Source organism: Osmerus mordax, chromosome 11, assembly GCF_038355195.1.
Source record: "Osmerus mordax isolate fOsmMor3 chromosome 11, fOsmMor3.pri, whole genome shotgun sequence".
NCBI classification, from domain to species: domain Eukaryota; kingdom Metazoa; phylum Chordata; class Actinopteri; order Osmeriformes; family Osmeridae; genus Osmerus; species Osmerus mordax.
In genome coordinates, this window is record NC_090060.1 from 15,473,474 (window position 1) to 15,490,863 (window position 17,390).

At 49.0% G+C, this 17,390-nt stretch overlaps 2 protein-coding genes across 2 annotated transcripts in view; both read right to left on the reverse strand.

Annotated features, from left to right (window-relative positions):
* Positions 1-15: 15 nt before the first annotated feature.
* LOC136951784 (galectin-4-like) lies at positions 16-4,685 on the reverse strand. Its single transcript, XM_067246385.1, has 14 exons — positions 4,633-4,685; positions 4,303-4,391; positions 3,231-3,435; positions 2,997-3,110; positions 2,839-2,880; positions 2,635-2,721; positions 2,505-2,528; positions 2,349-2,391; positions 1,720-1,739; positions 1,598-1,630; positions 1,487-1,516; positions 1,297-1,385; positions 1,034-1,199; positions 16-357 (listed from the first exon to the last, which is right to left on the reverse strand). The coding sequence occupies exons 1-14, from the start codon at positions 4,672-4,674 to the stop codon at positions 211-213; spliced, it is 1,131 nt and encodes a 376-aa protein (XP_067102486.1). The 5' UTR covers positions 4,675-4,685; the 3' UTR covers positions 16-210.
* An 865-nt stretch (positions 4,686-5,550) lies between these two features.
* Positions 5,551-17,390, reverse strand: part of ryr1b (ryanodine receptor 1b (skeletal)) — a 55,625-nt gene continuing 43,785 nt past the window's right edge. Inside the window, exons 80-100 of the mRNA XM_067246752.1 lie at positions 17,001-17,100; positions 16,832-16,920; positions 16,354-16,482; positions 16,120-16,224; positions 13,343-13,424; positions 11,904-13,225; positions 11,714-11,817; positions 11,438-11,600; positions 11,097-11,183; positions 10,546-10,809; positions 10,284-10,414; positions 10,142-10,184; positions 9,882-10,015; positions 9,700-9,760; positions 9,443-9,589; positions 8,909-9,043; positions 8,656-8,812; positions 7,992-8,056; positions 7,793-7,893; positions 7,652-7,703; positions 5,551-7,462 (exon numbers count right to left, since the gene is read on the reverse strand). Coding sequence (XP_067102853.1) covers positions 7,367-7,462; positions 7,652-7,703; positions 7,793-7,893; positions 7,992-8,056; positions 8,656-8,812; positions 8,909-9,043; positions 9,443-9,589; positions 9,700-9,760; positions 9,882-10,015; positions 10,142-10,184; positions 10,284-10,414; positions 10,546-10,809; positions 11,097-11,183; positions 11,438-11,600; positions 11,714-11,817; positions 11,904-13,225; positions 13,343-13,424; positions 16,120-16,224; positions 16,354-16,482; positions 16,832-16,920; positions 17,001-17,100 — 3,567 coding nt within the window. The 3' untranslated portion in view covers positions 5,551-7,366. The remainder of the gene's footprint in view (positions 7,463-7,651; positions 7,704-7,792; positions 7,894-7,991; positions 8,057-8,655; positions 8,813-8,908; positions 9,044-9,442; positions 9,590-9,699; positions 9,761-9,881; positions 10,016-10,141; positions 10,185-10,283; positions 10,415-10,545; positions 10,810-11,096; positions 11,184-11,437; positions 11,601-11,713; positions 11,818-11,903; positions 13,226-13,342; positions 13,425-16,119; positions 16,225-16,353; positions 16,483-16,831; positions 16,921-17,000; positions 17,101-17,390) is intronic.

The window sequence follows — 17,390 nt, forward strand, 5'->3', positions numbered from 1 at the left end:
GTGTAACTGACACATGAAGAGATGCAGACATCCAGGACACAAAGTTTATTCATCCTGTTTGCTTAAAGAAACATACAAGCCTGTTTTTCAAACTGATACAACAGAAACTTCTAGTCTGATGAAAACCCAGGATATACACAAAAAACATTTTTCCTAGAAGGCTGAGTGATTAAGTTATGGCTATATGAACAGGTGTTCAGAGATGCAGCATTAGAAGTGGACGTAGGAGATTTGGACATCTCCATTGAGCTCCAGCATGTCTACCTGGTTGAAGGCCTGGTAGCGATGGAAGAAGTCGCACATGTGCTGCCCATTCACAAACACCTTATACCTCTGGTTACCACAGCGGATGGACATCTGAGGAAGGCAGGAAGACATGTGAGAGGCAGGCAGACAGACAGGCAGAGAGACAGGCAGAGAGACAGGCAGGAAGACGTGTGAGAGACAGGCAGACAGACAGACAGACAGGCAGAGAGGCAGAGAGACAGGCAGGAAGACGTGTGAGGCAGACAGACAGGCAGGCAGAGACAGGCAGACAGACAGACAGGCAAACAGACAGGCAGACAGAGAGACAGGCAGGCAGGCAGAGAGACAGGCAGGCAGAGAGACAGGCAGGCAGGCAGAGAGACAGGCAGAGAGACAGGCAGAGAGACAGGCAGAGATACAGACAGACAGGCAGAGAGACAGGCAGAGAGGCAGGCAGGCAGAGAGAAAGGCAGAAGGACAGACAGACAGAAGGACAGACAGGCAGAGAGACAGGCAGACAGACAGGCAGAGAGACAGGCAGAAGGACAGACAGACAGAAGGACAGACAGACAGAAGGTCAGACAGACAGAATGACAGACAGACAGGCAGAGAGACAGGCAGAAGGACAGACAGACAGAAGGACAGACAGACAGGCAGAGAGACAGGCAGAGAGACAGACAGAAGGACAGACAGACAGGCAGAGAGACAGGCAGAAGGACCGACAGACATAAGGACAGACAGACAGAAGGACAGACAGACAGGCAGAGAGACAGGCAAACAGACTTACGTCAAAGTACTGCCCCTCCAGGAAAGGGTTGAGGCTGAGCTCTCTCTCCTCCTGCCCCCAGCTGCCCCCGATCATGCTGTTCCTGATCACCACCCCCTCTCTCACTCTGGGATTCATGTGGAAGGCAACTTCCCCGGAGCTGGACACCTTGAAGTTGACACTGAACCTGTACCATGGACACAAAAAAAAAATACATAGGACGATTTGTTAGTTTTTGTTTGTTTGTTTCTCTCTTTCTCACACTTGTTCACACATACACACACCTGTCTGCTCCGATGGGCACCATGCCCCTGATCACAATGGTTCTCTTGGAGGACATCCCTCCTGGGATGGGTTCACAGTAAGGGATGGGCTGGCAACACACACAGAACAGTCAGTCCACTCACAGCCTGCACTCCCCTGGAGCTGCACGCTGAACACAATATGAAAACTTTCTCTTGAAGAGTTACTCACAGGGTTATACCTTGGTTGTCCACCCATAACCTGAAAACCAGAAAAATACTTCAGATTGCAATTGCCTCATTCATTCATTCATTTGTCAATATTTCCAGCACTGTTTCTTACCGGCAGGTTCTGACCTGGATAGCCACCTCCTCCCTGATAACGACATGAGGGCATTACAAACCTCCATCCAGACATTAAACAAACAGTATGCATACACTCACACCTGGTGGCGACAAACTTACCCCCATTTCACCGGGATAGCCTCCCTGTAAGAGAACACAAGCATCAGGTCACAATCACTGCAACATGGGGTAGGGAGAAATTATAGAACAGTGCTTGGAGCTTACCCCCATGCCTCCTCCCATGCCTCCTCCCATGTCTCCTCCCATGCCTCCTCCCATGTCACCTACCATGCCTCCTCCCATGTCTCCTCCCATGCCTCCTCCCATGTCTCCTCCCATGCCTCCTCCCATGCCTCCTCCCATGCCTCCTCCCATGCCTCCTCCCATGTCTCCTCCCATGCCTCCTCCCATGTCACCTACCATGCCTCCTCCCATGCCTCCTCCCATGCCTCCTCCCATGCCTCCTCCCATGTCTCCTCCGATGCCTCCTCCCATGTCACCTACCATGCCTCCTCCCATGCCTCCTCCCATGTCTCCTCCCATGCCTCCTCCCATGCCTCCTCCCATGCCTCCTCCCATGTCTCCTCCCATGCCTCCTCCCATGCCTCCTCCCATGCCTCCTCCCATGTCACCTACCATGCCTCCTCCCATGCCTCCTCCCATGCCTCTTCCCATGCCTCCTCCCATGCCTCCTCCCATGTCACCTACCATGCCTCCTCCCATGCCTCCTCCCATGCCTCCTCCCATGCCTCTTCCCATGCCTCCTCCCATGCCTCCTGCTGGGTATCCTCCCTGGAGGACCATAAGAGAGAGAGAGGGATATTAGGATGTCTTGTTGATATCCATCACGCTGGAAGAAAAAGCAAGCTTTTTTTACACATACAGTATCTACAGAACCAACATACCCCCGTTCCACCAGGGTATCCACCCTGTTGAAAAAGCAAGAAAAGAAGAATGTCCAATCATGTGAGCAGTGGCACCAAGACAAACAACATCTTCTTAAGTAGAGTTAGCTCCCATAGTCATGTCACCTACCATGCCTCCACCCATTCCCCCTGCTGGGTATCCACCCATGCCTCCACCCATTCCCCCTGCTGGGTATCCACCCATTCCTCCTCCACCCTGGGGAATACAGGTGCTGTTAGAATGGTGTGGATATTACACTGAAATATTTTGGTCTCTATCTTTCTTATCTTTTCTTCCCCGTTTCTTTCTCTCTCTCTCTTTAAATATACTCACTCCTCTCCCTCCTGGATATTTATTCACTTGTCCTTTAGCACCCTGGCATGAAAGCAAAAGCCATTAAAGCACCTAATGATTCATGACGATTCAATTTCCGTGCCGCCGGCGCCCAAAGCTTGCTGCTTAGCGATTGTAGCGTTACATTATCAGCTCACCCCCATGACGTTAATTGTCTGAATGGCCACGTCGCCTGCGATAGACAGGGCACACACTCGCTCCACAGGAATACAATGGCTGAAAGAGTGGAAGTCTCGTCCATTCACTTTAAACTGCAACACAACAACAAAATATTACTGCCAATGCCGGTCTCTCAAAAAATAAAATAAAAAATTAAACACACCTAGAACACAGGAATGCACGGGGAAACACACACATTCCCCGTCCTTTACCTGGTATCCCTCAACAGTGACCACGATGACCATCTCGAAGGCCTCGCCCTTCTTGAACGGCATGTCATGGGTTTTGTCCTCTGAACCCCAGGATCCATTTTGGAAGCTGTTAAAAACCACCTTGTCCCAACCGTCAAATCGTGGGTTGATGTGGACTGCGATGTCAGTTCCCTCAAACTCCCCACACTGCAGATTCAACGTGAACCTGTAGGGTGACGACAGAGAGCAAGCTATAGATTGTTGAACTATAGTTCAGTGTTTATGGTTTACTTTTCAGGGAAAGAACTTCGTTAACTACAACTTCTACATTTGAAATTAAAGATCTGGTCAAATGTTTGTTTTGTACAGAACGTCCAAGGGCATTGATACAGCAGCTTTGCTAGGCAACCAAACCATCACGGTTCCTGAAAACGTAGAACACACAGAGGGACAAGCTACTGATAAAGAGGTTCCTGTGTGCTAATGGTCTCCTTTAAAAAGTTACACAACCCTGCCCTGCCTGAGATAGGACCAGGTCACGCCTTCAGTTGAAATGCAAGATCGACAGGTCGAGGAAAATAATGTTATTTCAATGCTAGACGATAATCACCATGTGATAATTACATTTACATTTAGTCATTTAGCAGGCGCTCTTATCCAGAGCGACTTACAGTAAGGCTGAGTAATTACTCAGCTCACCTCTTATTCTCTGTGTACTAAACAGGGTTGAAGCAACACAAGGTCCGTTTTATTCCACATTTGAAGGCAATGCTGCATTCAATAAAGAATTGACTGCCTGTGGCCTTCGTATCTCAGGGTTAGGTTTTGGGGTAATCTTCATCCCTCACTTTCCCATTTCAGGGATGGAACCAGGGTCGTCTGACTCACCTCACGCAGTCTCAAAAAATCTTTCATTAACACCTCTTCAGTTCCTCACAGGCGCTCTTCCACAAGGTTTAATTTAATCTTCATTTTCGAATCTTACCTGTTGTATAATTTTCCCATCCACTTTAGGGATTAACTCGAACAAAACCTTGTTAAGGATTTCCCCACGGGTCAGGTGTGTTGTTTGCTCCGGCCTGTGTGTTCTCACCTGGTGATGTGGTGAGGAATAGACCCCTGGATGTAGATAGACATCCCAGCTCTCAGACCTCCATAGATGGGACCCACATACGGGATGCTCTGTACCACACACACACGCACACACATACACACACACACACACGCACACCATTCAGTTATCTGTGAACGGCACCGAATACCTTCTAATGTCTGCTGATGAATATTTCAAGTGCCTGGATGCCAGCGCGTCCCTTAGTGTAACACATGTCCTGGACTTCCAAAGAGCTGAAGAAACACGTCCGTGACCAACCGCCTAGTCAGACACCAGGTGAACACCACACACACAAGCAGGGGTACTCACAGGGCTGTACACAGGCTGGTAGCCTGGAGGGGCAACAAACATGGCGGCAGAGACGGACGGACGGAGACGCAGCTGGAGGACGGAGGTACTGGGACCAGGAAGCTCCTACAGCAGGGAGGCTCGTCTTATACAGAACAGACCCGAGGGAGGGGCAGCTGCCATAGTGTGGGGGCGGGGTGGGGGAGAGCGAGGAAAGGAAAGGGAGAGGCAGAGGGAGGGAGCGAGAGACCTGCAAGTCTGCGAGTGGCGCTACACGGCCATGAGGATGGAGGGGTTAAGCCAATCACAAGCCCAGGGACAGATGTGCATGAGTCCAGCATGTGATCAGAACTGGCTAATCTCTTTCAATTACACAGGTGACTGTGTGTCAGGGTGGGGGTTTCTCTGAGTTTTGATTCAGGTACAGAACCAGACATGGCTGTCTGCTAGAAGCAAACTGCCCAAGACTCCTTTGGTACACATGTAGTCCTTATCTGTTACTCTGTGTACAGTGTGTTGAAAGTATATGACATGTAAAGTGGTCTACAAAGGATACACCTCTCGTCATAATCAATCATAGGTGTAACCGTGGTCATTTAAAGCATTTACAATGTAGTTGAAGTATTTGAATAAGATAGTTAGGTCAAGAGATAAAGGTGGTTCCCAGCCGCCAGTTACTTTAAGTTCCTGTGGTCCTACGCTTGTGTTCTCTGGTGTGGTCCAATGGTGGTGAAATACTGAATGTACATTCACTTTGTCTTGAACGTATTGAAATCCTTCAGGGTGAAACTCTTTAGGTTATACTAATGATTAACTTGACATGGGTCCTGAGAAGGCACACCCTATCCTTTTCTAGGAAGATACCCCTACACGCTTACACAATGTTGTATAAATGCCCACACTCAAACACATGAACAAAAGAAGGATGAATTCGCCAAATCATCTTAAAATAATCTGTTTATTCTGTATTGAAACACAGGATTCAGTCGCATAGCCTCTCAGCCAGGTGTAAATAGGTGATCTCTGTTCAGCTACAGACTAAAGCCTTCTGCACATCACACACACTTGTGGTTACACACTCCAGACCAAACAAACACAGCGCCACAAAATCCCTCTCAAACACAAGGAGTCAGACTGACATCATAACTCACAACCGAGAGAAAGAGTGTTTCTGTTTGTATGTGTGAGTAAAGGAGTGTCACAGGAACCATGGCAACATGTTACAGAACTGAGATCAACACATCACACATGACTTGCTTGACTGATAAAAATAAACAATATGCGCAGTGTTCCTAAAACCGACTATCATAAAAATCTAATCTGCGAAGAAAATACAAATAAACCACAAAAGCGAGTCTTTACCGTTCTGACTGCAAACCGGTCATTGTCTTTGTGTTCATTCCATTCTCATTTCCCCCCCAAAAAATTAAATAAAGTTACACATACAATATTGACTTTGACCAAAGCAGCTTAGACTGTTTCAGTATTTCAAAGCTCTAAAGAAACAAAGAAGTATATATAGGGTGTTAGAATACATTACTTCTTCAACCAGCATCCAAGTATTGTAGCCTAGTCCTTATCGAGGTGTACAGATGACACATCGGCCACACTGCATACATTAAATACATTCATAACTTATATCAACACACTGATAAAACATATCTGTGCATCAGGTATCAGTACAAACGGACCTATAAGAATTCTCTTCAGAAGGAGGAGTGGATCAATAACAATAAATAATCCTGCCATCCTTCTGTGTGTGTCACTTTGACGCCTGAAACGCAAAACGCACAGCTTCACCAAGGACCGCATGCATTGTAAGACTTCAGAGTGCAAACTGGTTTGTCACAACCTCCGATTTTCATCCACATCCGATCGTAGAAAGACATAGAACCTGTCCCTTAGGTCGTGTAAGCAAGAACACGCAAGGTTCCGATAATGGTTCCATCACTGGAACATGGTCAGAGAGCCAGAGAGAGAAGAGGAGAGAGACAGAGAGGCCTTGAGTGTGTGACTGCGCCCTAGGGGACAGAAGAGGCACTGCAGGGAGGGGAATCCACCCACATTTTAAAGCACTTCTTAAAAAGCCTAAAAAAAGGACAGCACTATTACTTCGAACATGACAGAGGTAAGTACATAGAAAACTCAAAAAAGGCATTAGCGTAAGTAGGCTAAACTGTATTCATTCTAGTACTAAGTTTAACAAGCATGGTGATGCTAAACCATCACTATATAAAACCTTTACGTGAAGCAAAGCGTGTTTCTTTTCGGGAGGCACTATAACATGTGCAGCAACAGAGATAGAAAAAGGCAGTGTTGTGTGTGTGTGTGTGCTCGTATTCTGCATAATGTAAGTGTTATGTGTGTGCCTGGTGTGTTTGTGTGCACTTGGAGTCAAGTCCATGCCTAGGTTCTCTCAGGATGTTCGTCAAAAGAAGCAATGTTTTCACACAGAAAAAGACCAGGAAGTGTATTTACACCCTTCAAATGCCTCAAGATTCTTCCTCTCTCTAAAACTCAATTGTCTCATCAGTTTCCCCACAAAGGTCAAATCAATTCAAATACTGTTTCCTGGAGTACAATAGTGTCTGCTTAAAGTGTGTATGCTGTCACGGGAGGAGAGATCAGAGGAAAATGTTTGGCCTACAGCCCAAGTGTTTACACCCAACAGATAAACCTTTCTTAAATCCACCTCCTCCTCTCTCTCTGTCTCTCAGCTCTCTTCCCCCCCACACACACAGCTCAGAGCAGGACTCTAGCTCAGCTGATCCTCATACTGCTTCCTAAAACAGTCTCCAGCCGGGAAGAAGTCCCAACATCGCTCCGAGTACATCTTCCACACGTACGACTCCTGGTGGAGGGAGCAAGGAAGGGAGAAAGGGAGGGAAGGAGGGAGAAAGTAAAGAGGGAAGATACTGAAATTGTCCAAAGATGGCATGTAAAACCATATAAAAGTGACAAGATAACAGAGACAAGAATAAAACAGGTTTTCAACAGAGAACCAAAAAAGGACCTAAAAAGTAAGAAGTTGGACATTTACCTGTCCGGTGTGTTCCGTTTCATCTTTGTTGATTAGATACATCAGGAAGAACCTGTCGGAAAAAAGAGCAAGGGTAACATTAGCTACAGACACACACACACACACACACACACACACAGCTATATTGTAAGAACTACTCACATGTAGTTGGCTAAGTTATGCTCCTCCAAGGTGTGTGTCTCAAAGCCGTGCGGAGTTGAATCAAAATAGTCGCTTCCGATTCCACAGATGAAGCACTGAGTCTGGGGGGGGGAGAAGGTCGGTTGAATTTGACATGCTTGGGCAGCTCTAATCTATCACCTGATCATTCTAACGGTACGGGTATCTCAGGTGGTCTTACCTCCATGTTCTCTCTGACCTGCTCCTGTTGGTCTCTCAGCTCTCCAAAGGCATCAATGATCAAACCTATCAAATTGACACACATACACACACCATTCCCGGTTAGTCTGCACACGCTTTATTTGCCGTGTCCATAACCCCTCTGTACACCAGACCCACCCTCTATGTACACCAGACCCACCCTCTATGTACACCAGACCCACCCTCTATGTACACCAGACCCACCCTCTATGTACACCAGACCCACCCTCTATGTACACCAGACCCACCCTCTATGTACACCAGACCGACCCTCTATGTACACCAGACCTACCCTCTATGTACACCAGACCCACCCTCTATGTACACCAGACCCACCCTCTATGTACACCAGACCTACCCTCTATGTACACCAGACCCACCCTCTATGTACACCAGACCCACCCTCTATGTACACCAGACCCACCCTCTATGTACACCAGACCCACCCTCTATGTACACCAGACCCACCCTCTATGTACACCAGACCCACCCTCTATGTACACCAGACCGACCCTCTATGTACACCAGACCCACCCTCTATGTACACCAGACCTACCCCCTCTGTACACCAGACCCACCCCCTCTGTACACCAGACCCACCCCCTCTGTACACCAGACCCAACCCCTCTGTACACCAGACCTACCCTGGATGATGGCCAGCAGGATGACGATGACAAAGAAGAAGAAGGTGATGTCAAAGACCACGCGGTACAGCTCGTACTCGTCCCCGGCCGGGTCCTCGATCTCGTCTCCTATCCCCCCGCCGGCACGCACGCCAACGTACATGTGGAAGAGGTAACACTGGAGGAAAGAAAGGGGGGGCAAGAGGTTGGAATCAACACTTCCTCACACACACTTTCCCATGTGTCAGAGGTCAAGTTCCCGTTCTCCGCTCACTGTCATCATGTCGTCACACTTCATGTCCGGCTCGTCCTCGTCCTCGCTCATGTTGTAGAACTTGCGGAAGAAGTTGAAGGCCACCACGGTGTACAGGTAGACGACCACGGCCAGCAGACCCACCGTCATCATCAACTGACACAGAGGAAAGCCAGGGGCCCGTTTAGTATCACACAATATCTCTCACTCTTACTTCACATTCTGGTGATTATTCTTAAAATATTCGTATTAAATTCCTGTGAGAAATATCATCGAAGCTTTGGGTACACAGCCGTTCATGCCATGGATGAGGTCGATATCTGTTGCCGTATGGCGGAGAGGTGGGCGGGTACACATTTACATTTTAGTCATTTAGCAGACGCTCTTATCCAGAGCGACTTACAGTAAGTACAAGGACATTCCCCCCAAGGCAAGTAGGGTGAAGTGCCTTGCCCAAGGACACAACGTCATTTGGCACAGCCGGGAATCGAACTGGCAACCTTCTGATTACTAGCCCGCTTCCCTAACCGCTCAGCCACCTTACTCCCTGGGTACCTGTTTGCCGTTGTGGGTGACAGAGGACAGGATGGTGCGCAGGGTTTTGACGCCCATGGCAATGTCCAGCAGGTGGGCAGCGAAGAAGAAGTTGTTGTAGTGTCCCAGGACAGACATGACCGTGTACCACACCAGGTACAGGAACGTCTGGCAACACAGAGAAGCGGAGGTGACTACCTGTCGCCTGTCCAATCAGACAATTGACAACACAGAAGCTGAACTCACTGGCCAGACTAAGTCCCAATCCCTCAACTCACATTGTCTGTGAAAATAACACCAAACTTCCAGATCTGGTATTTGATGTCAATGGACGTAACCCTAAAGAGAAAAACAACAACGTTTGTCTTGCATTGTAAGAAACTGTCCATACTGAACACGTACGTCACACATCATAAGAACAACAACATAATCGAGGACTAGAGTGGAGGAGTGTGTGTACCAGCTGAACATGGAGCTGTCAGGCTCGTGTTTCTTCTCGTGAGTCATGGCGCTGACGTCCAGCGAGGCCAGGTCCATACCCAGCAACTCAGCGATCCTCTCTCTGCCGTAGATGTCGCCATACTTTTCCAAAACCTACGCACACACAGACACACACATTCGTCACATAATAGTGATACATTTCTTTGTTGTCCAATAAAGAAGAGTCTTAGCATTGCACGATAAGTAAAGTAAGCACCGAACACTGTTCAAGCCACCTACCTTTCTTTTAACAAACTTGTCCCAGTAATTGTTGGGGAATGACCTACAAGGAATGGAAAACACCAGGGTTAGAATGCTAGTACGCTTAGTTCCAGGAAAACTGTTCCGCAACCTACTCCGTCCCGAGAGATGAGAGTCTTACGGGGTGTTGAGAACCAGTCGGTCCCACTGGCCCTTGATGTCATCATCCTCTGGCTGCTCCGTCACATACAGACCATCAAACTCCAGCTTCCTCGCCAGCTCCTTCTCCCTCTTGAAGATGACGAGAGGCACCTAAGAGAACAGACGCAAAAACCGTGAGGGTGGGGTTGAGCGCACATTTGGGTTTCAGGGACAAGCACATTGGTTAGGGTTAGGGTTAGCATCAGAAGCGTCCGATTTCAGGTATGAGAAAAGCGGCGAACCTTGAGACAGTTGTAGCCGATGATGCAGAGGAAGGCGATGACGGTGTGGAAGATGGACAGGAAGGACATGGTGGGCTGCATGTAGCCTGTTCTTTCCTCCAGGAAGAAGTAGACCGGGCCCTCCTCCTCCTCCTCCTCGCCCTCTTCCTCCATTCCAGAACCCCCGTCATCGTCTCCGCCCCCAGACCCTCCTTCAAACAGGCCCGACCCCTCAAACATGGAAGAGCCCTCATAGTCCTCCTCGCCTCTGGGGCTGTCAGACACCTGGAGAGACAGAGAGAGAGACATAGGGAAAGAGAAAGGGAAAGAAGAGAGAGGGAGAGAGGGGAGAGAGAGAGAGAGAGAGAGAGAGAGAGAGAGAGAGAGAGAGAGAGAGAGAGAGAGAGAGAGAGAGAGAGAGAGAGAGAGAGAGAGAGAGCAGGGAAAGAGAGGCACCCATATTTGATGGCATTAAAAGGACGGTGAACATGTCTATACTGTGCCATTCCAGTTTGATCGAGCACCATCTTAACTTGACAGTAAAACAGACCAGGAGAGTCTCCAGGACTGACCTTGTAGAAGAGCAGGATGAAGTTGAGAGCGAAGGCGATGAACAGAGCCAGGAAGCGAAGGTTGTAGAAGTTACGAGACAGGTAGTTCTATGAGACAAGAGAGAGGTATACCATCTTGTTAAACCCAATCAAATGCATTCCGCACGCAGGGGTTCATTTCAATGACAGGAAATAGACACATGTTTATATGCTACTAACAGTTCTCATCCAATAGGAAAATACCAGGAAGCCACTCATCCAATAGGATAACACCAGGAAGCCACTCATCCAATAAGAAAACACCAGGAAGCCACTCATCCAATAGGAAAACACCAGGAAGCCACCAGGAAGAGATCATTTACCATGAATTTGATCCTCTGGATCTCCAGCTCGTTCCAGAGCTCAAAGCCCTCTTCCGATTTCTTGTCTTTCTTGGTCTTGGGCTTCACCTTCTCCTTCACCTCAGGTTCCTCCTCTTTGACCTCTGCTTCTGGCTCCTTCTCTGCCTTCTCTCCATTCTCGGTGCTGAGGGAGATAAGAGGCATGAGAGGGTGGCTTGTCAGAATGTTTATACCCCCAGAAAGTACAGAAAATGGCACAAGAGTGAGAGAGAAGATCAAGCTGAAGAGAATACTCACTCTGCTTTCTCCGGCTCTGGAGGCACCTCCTCCTCTGGTTCAGGTTCTACCTCAGCCTCTCCTTCTCCCTCTCGCGCACCATTTTCTCCAGCGGCAGCTTCCAGCTACAAGAACATACTATGAGCGGCCGACACAAACACACACACCACTGCTTAGCTCTGCAGAGGAAACGTTTCAAAAGTCGCCTCACCAGTTTCCTTTTCAGCAGGGGGGTACCCTCCGGGGTCGGGGGCTCCACCGTGGAAGTCTCCCCGAAGTCACCTAGCCCCCCGGGGTGGTCGAAGCCGGGCATTCGCCCTCCCTCCTTCTCCTCGCTATCCTCCTCCTCTTCCTCGCCTCCGCCCGAGTCCAGGTGATCCGTGGTTCCGTCAGCCTCTTGGATCTCTCGGATCCCCGGCTCGGGTGGCAGATCCCCGTGAACCTCATCCTGCGTGGGGTCCGGCATGTCCGCCAGGAGCTCCGTCACCGTGATCTTCTTGGCCCCCTCCACCAGGCCCCCTCCGAACAGCGTGTTCCAGATGAGCACGAAGAAGCCCTTGCACACGCTGTAGATGAAGATCATGATGCCCATCAGGATGGTGTAGACGAAGGTGACCAGGCCCACCACCATGTCCTTCAGCGTCATCTTCCTCAGCTTGCGGTAACGGCGACGCAAGTTCCGGAAGGTGAACATGTTGAAGAAGTTCACCACGCTCTTCAGGAAGTCGGCGAACGCCGAGCTGGATTCCGGGGGCGCCTCCTCGCCGTTGGCGTCGTCGCCATCGCCGCCGTCTCCGCCGCTCCCTCCGCCGCCCCCTCCGCCTTCCTCCTCCTCCTCCTCGTCCTCCTCCTCCCCCGTCCCTTCCTCTTGCTCGGAGATCTGCGAGGCGATGTTCATCTCAAAGATGGTGTCCTCGCAGAAGTTCACAAAGAGCTCCATCTTCTCGCTCTCGGCCCCGTCGTTGACCACGTCGAAGATGAACTGGCGTTTGGACTCTCGGACCTGGGGCATCTCCCACTGGTTCCGGTTGGCCTCGCTGATCTCAAAGTAGATGCGTTCGATCCTCCGGCTGGCACCCATGATCTCGATGCGGCCCAGGAAGGGGCGGAAGTAGATGAGCACGCACTCGGCCTGCTCCAGGAAGTTCTGCAGACGAGTGTCGTGGGGGACGTGCTCGGACAGGTTGGTCAGCAGCACGGCGATGTTGAAGCCGATGTCCTTGGCGGGTTCCTGGAAGCGGTCGGCGAACTCCTCGAAGTTGATCATCTCGTTCTCGTCGGCCTCGGAGCAGGAGAGCAGGAACTGGATCTCGGTGGGGGAGTACTGCTTCTGGCTGTCCATGGCCTTGGAGAAGTCCTTCTTGGAGATGAGGCCGCGGGGGTCCGTCACGTAGTCGCGGAAGGCGTCCGACGCCACGATGTCCTTCAGCTTGAGGAACATGTCGAAGAACTTGAGGATCATCTCCACGTTGCTGGAGGACTCCACCAGCATGTCCACCATCTGCCTGGCGATGGTGCCGTTCACTATGTTGCCTGGCAACGTGAATCAAAGAGATAGGAGAGTATTAACGTCTTAGGCGGGATCTCAGTTCTCGGGAAGAGTAGGACAGATGTTTCCACAGCGAGGAGGGAGAGAGAGGTTAGTCTTACCCTCGAGGAGAGACAGCAGCATGACCACCATGTCCTTCTGGAGATCCAGCAGCTCCTTCAACAATCCGATCTGACTTGAGTCCTGCAATACATAACACACACACACACAGAGAAAAAGGAAGAATGATTTCAACAGCTGTTATGAAGCAGTTAAGAATGCTGTCATCAGGTGACAAAACAGCTCAGGGTAGACACAACAGCAAGTGGCATCGATTTCTTTTTGTCATCACTCTCACTGACAAGACTAAATGCTAGATTCGCTGACACCGCTAATTTAGACAAACTGATCACTAACTGAGTGAGACACAGAAGGAGACACGTTCATGTACTGGGCACAGTATAAAAGTAGCGAAATGTGCGTTGGCACAGAGTGATGAAATGACAGGAGGTAGAAGGTGAGACTGAGATCACCTTACCTCTGAGTGTGTTCTACTCCAAAAATGATCCTGGGTTTGCATTTCCAAACAACAAATGTGTATTTTTAACATTACATAACAGTTATAATTTGCATCATAGACAGACAGAGGAAGAGACAGGCAGGCAGACAGGCTGACAGAGAGACAGATGGTGGTGGGTATGGAGATGAGAGAGGGGAGCCTGCCACTGAATAGAAGTGATCAGGACCGCCCAATCAGGACCGCCCAATCAGGACCGCCCAATCAGGACCGCCCAATCAGGACCGCCCAATCAGGACCGCCCAATCAGGACCGCCCATCCTATCTTCCAGTTACAAGCCACACCCTCTTCCTCCAGGTGAGACCCTCACACTCGTCTCCCATGGAAACGTGTTCCACCCCAAACAGGGCTCTGTTACAACTCAACTACATCGGTATATAGGTCAAACTGATATCTAGAGCATCTGATATCTGATGTATAGTTAAAACTGTTATTGCTGCAGACTGATCAGAGTGGGAGAGCATGGGATTGAGATGTGAATGAGCGGGATCCTAAACACACATATGAGCAGCGGATGTCAGTGAAAGCATTGTGGAGCTGTGACAGTCTAGACCAGGGGTGGACAACCCTGGTCCTCGAGGGCCGCTGTCCTGCATGTTTTAGATGTTTCCCTGCTCCAGCTCACACTTGATTCAAATGAATGGTCATTACCCGGCTTCCACAGAGCTGGATAACAGCCCATTCATTTGAACCAGGTGTGCTGGAGCAGGGAAACATCTAAAACATGCAGGACAGCGGCCCCTCGAGGACCAGGGTTGTCCACCCCTGGTCTAGTGCCTACAGAGCTCAGAGCCCTCGAGCTGGCTTGAGGTTCGCCGTTCCCTGGACGACTGGGTAGTCCTCATAATGACAAGAGCGCGACGCAGGTGAGTGCATGAGAGGCGCAGGCCATATAAAGCAGGTGAGCGGTCTGCGGGTGAGATGCCGTGGGAGGAAAGAGACACAGATTCTTACGCTAGTTCGTTGTCCAGGGTCGGGGTGCATCTGACAGGGTTATACATCAGAATAAAAATGTTATCCATCAACATTTTTGATTCATTTTTGCTGTTGAATAATCTCTCCCCCTAGGTTGTTAACATCACAAATGTATGGCAGAAACAGTATCATTGAGAGGTTTATGGTTCGGAGCACCTCTTGCTTTCTGTCAAACCACAGTTCAAGTCATTTCATATGTAAACCTACATTCCTATATCAACCTGGGCTGCGTTTCCCGATAACGATGGATCGTAGCAACGATCGAGCAAAAACTAAACCATCGATATTTCTTACGTGCGGTTCCCAAACATGCTCGTAAGGAGTAGGCTAATCCATGCGCTTTCAAGAGCTACGAATTTTCAAGAGACACTTTAGCTACGATGTCTTTGAGAACGGCCCCTAAAACTAAGATTCATCATACGATGGATTCTACGATCAACTTAAGCTTACGACGCTTTTGGGAAACGCAACCCAGTCTTGTTTTGGGGAGAGATCTTCAACATTATTACAAAAATGAGGTGTACATAGAGACAGGATGTGAGTGTTAGTCAAACAGGGTTAGTCACACCAACCGTAGCACACTAAGGATTTAGGGAGGGGGTGTTAGATGTTGTATAGTAGCACACGCCTAGCACATCTTAAACATGGATTAAACCAGATTAACACAGTGTCAGTACCTAATGTTCGATAAAGTGAAGTAGTAAGTTGTATTTTGGGATATAGGAGCAGATGTCACAAGAATCCAACCATTTTAAGGAGGAAGAAGGATCAGATGAAATCATATTCATATTGTGGTAGGTGCCCTTGTTCTCTAACTGTTTTGTCTGTAAAAAACAACCCTCGGCCCATGGTTTCCTGAATCATTGTTTCTACGTCCGAGATCGGGTAAACATAACCTTGTAAATCATAACCATTTGGTAAGGTCATTCCCCGTTTCACTCTGAGTGACACGAAGCATGAGTGTAGAGATGAGTCTGGTGTAGCAGATGACAGAAGACCAGCAGGTCTGAGGTAACTCCTGGGGTCTGCGCCCTGTCTCTAGGGGAAGAGGCTGAAACAAGCTGTCTAAGAGCAGCCACCACAAGGGAACGGAGAGGAAACTAGCCCAACAAAAATAAAATAAAAAGGAATCAAATAAATACATACTTTACGCTGCAGGGATCATGAGGAAAACAATTCAGAAGATTAGAAATAGAAGTGACGAAGTGTTTACTTATTGCAATGATATTTCCAATGACTTTGCAACAACACGAGACAAACATGATTCTTGTCAATCTGTGTCATCTGGTGATGAAATGTCACTTTTAATGGAGTCTGTATTTGGGGATGTGTGTTTGGGTTCATACCTGAGCCAGCTTCATCATCATATGAGCAAAGACATGCAGGAATCCCACCACCGCGTCCCACAACCTGCTGTGGGCCAGGGACTGCTGGTTCCCTGTGCATGGACCCTGAGAGAGAGAGAGAGAGAGAGAGAGAGAGAGAGAGAGAGAGAGAGAGATAGTGTGTGTTAGAAAATGTCATTTGACATCATGTCTACATAGACGCAGTGAAGCTGTAAGAGAAAAGGGTGTTCTGACCTGGATGTACTCAGTCAAGCTGTTGAAGACCTGCTTGGCCACCGTCATGGCCTTGGAGAAGTTCCTCTTGCCTGGAGCATCAATGATGTCCTTCCCAGAGTAGTACCAGTAGAAGTCACTGATCGACTCCTACAGAGCAACCGACAGGATCATAAAGAAGTTGTAACGGATGGGTAAGACAGATACCTGATGATCTATTGTTTGAAATTAGTAAGAAAGACAGAGCACATTTGATAGAGAAATAGGAGTGTGAAAAGGACAGCGAGAGAGACAGAGAGAGAGAGACAGAGAGAGAGACAGAGAGAGAGAGACTGTGAGATAGAGTGTGAGAGAGAGAGTGTGTGTGTGAGAGAGAGAGACAGAAAGAGAAAGTGTGTGTGTGAGACAGAGAGAGACAGAGACAGAGAGAGAGAGAGAGACAGAGAGAGAGAGAGAGAGAGAGAGAGAGCGAGAGACAGACAGACAGAGCCTGGCTGACCTGCAGCCGCAGCAGGTAGTCCACAGTGCAGATGATGATGTTGATGGTGGTGGTGCTGCCGGTCTGGGTGCGAAGATAGTTCTGGAAGTCTACAGACAGACGGAACCAGAGCATTTAGAGGACGGACAGGCGCGGTCCGTCACCCTCTCGAGGACGGATGCTAACTCACCGTTGTTGTGGCCTTCACAAAGCAGCTGGAGGAAGCGGAACAGGTCGCAGGTGAACTCATCGTCCGCCATCACCTTCTCATCTGAACAGAGGGTCATAGGTCAGAACAGGGCTCCAGGATCCTTATGTGAGGGATGAAGTGAATGTTGCTACATGTCTTTACATGTGTGTTTGAGATGGAGTATGTGTGTTCGGCAGTGAATGAGGAAAGTTTAAGAGTCATGGATTGAGTCAGGTTAATGACGGATGACCTTGGAAGTGAATGGCTTGTGTTTGTGATAAATGCTGTGTGTGTGTGTGTGCATATCTGTGCCACGGCACAGAAGTGTGAGTCAGACGACACACGTGTGAATCAGCACGACACACACATCACCTCTTCACTCATTAGCAT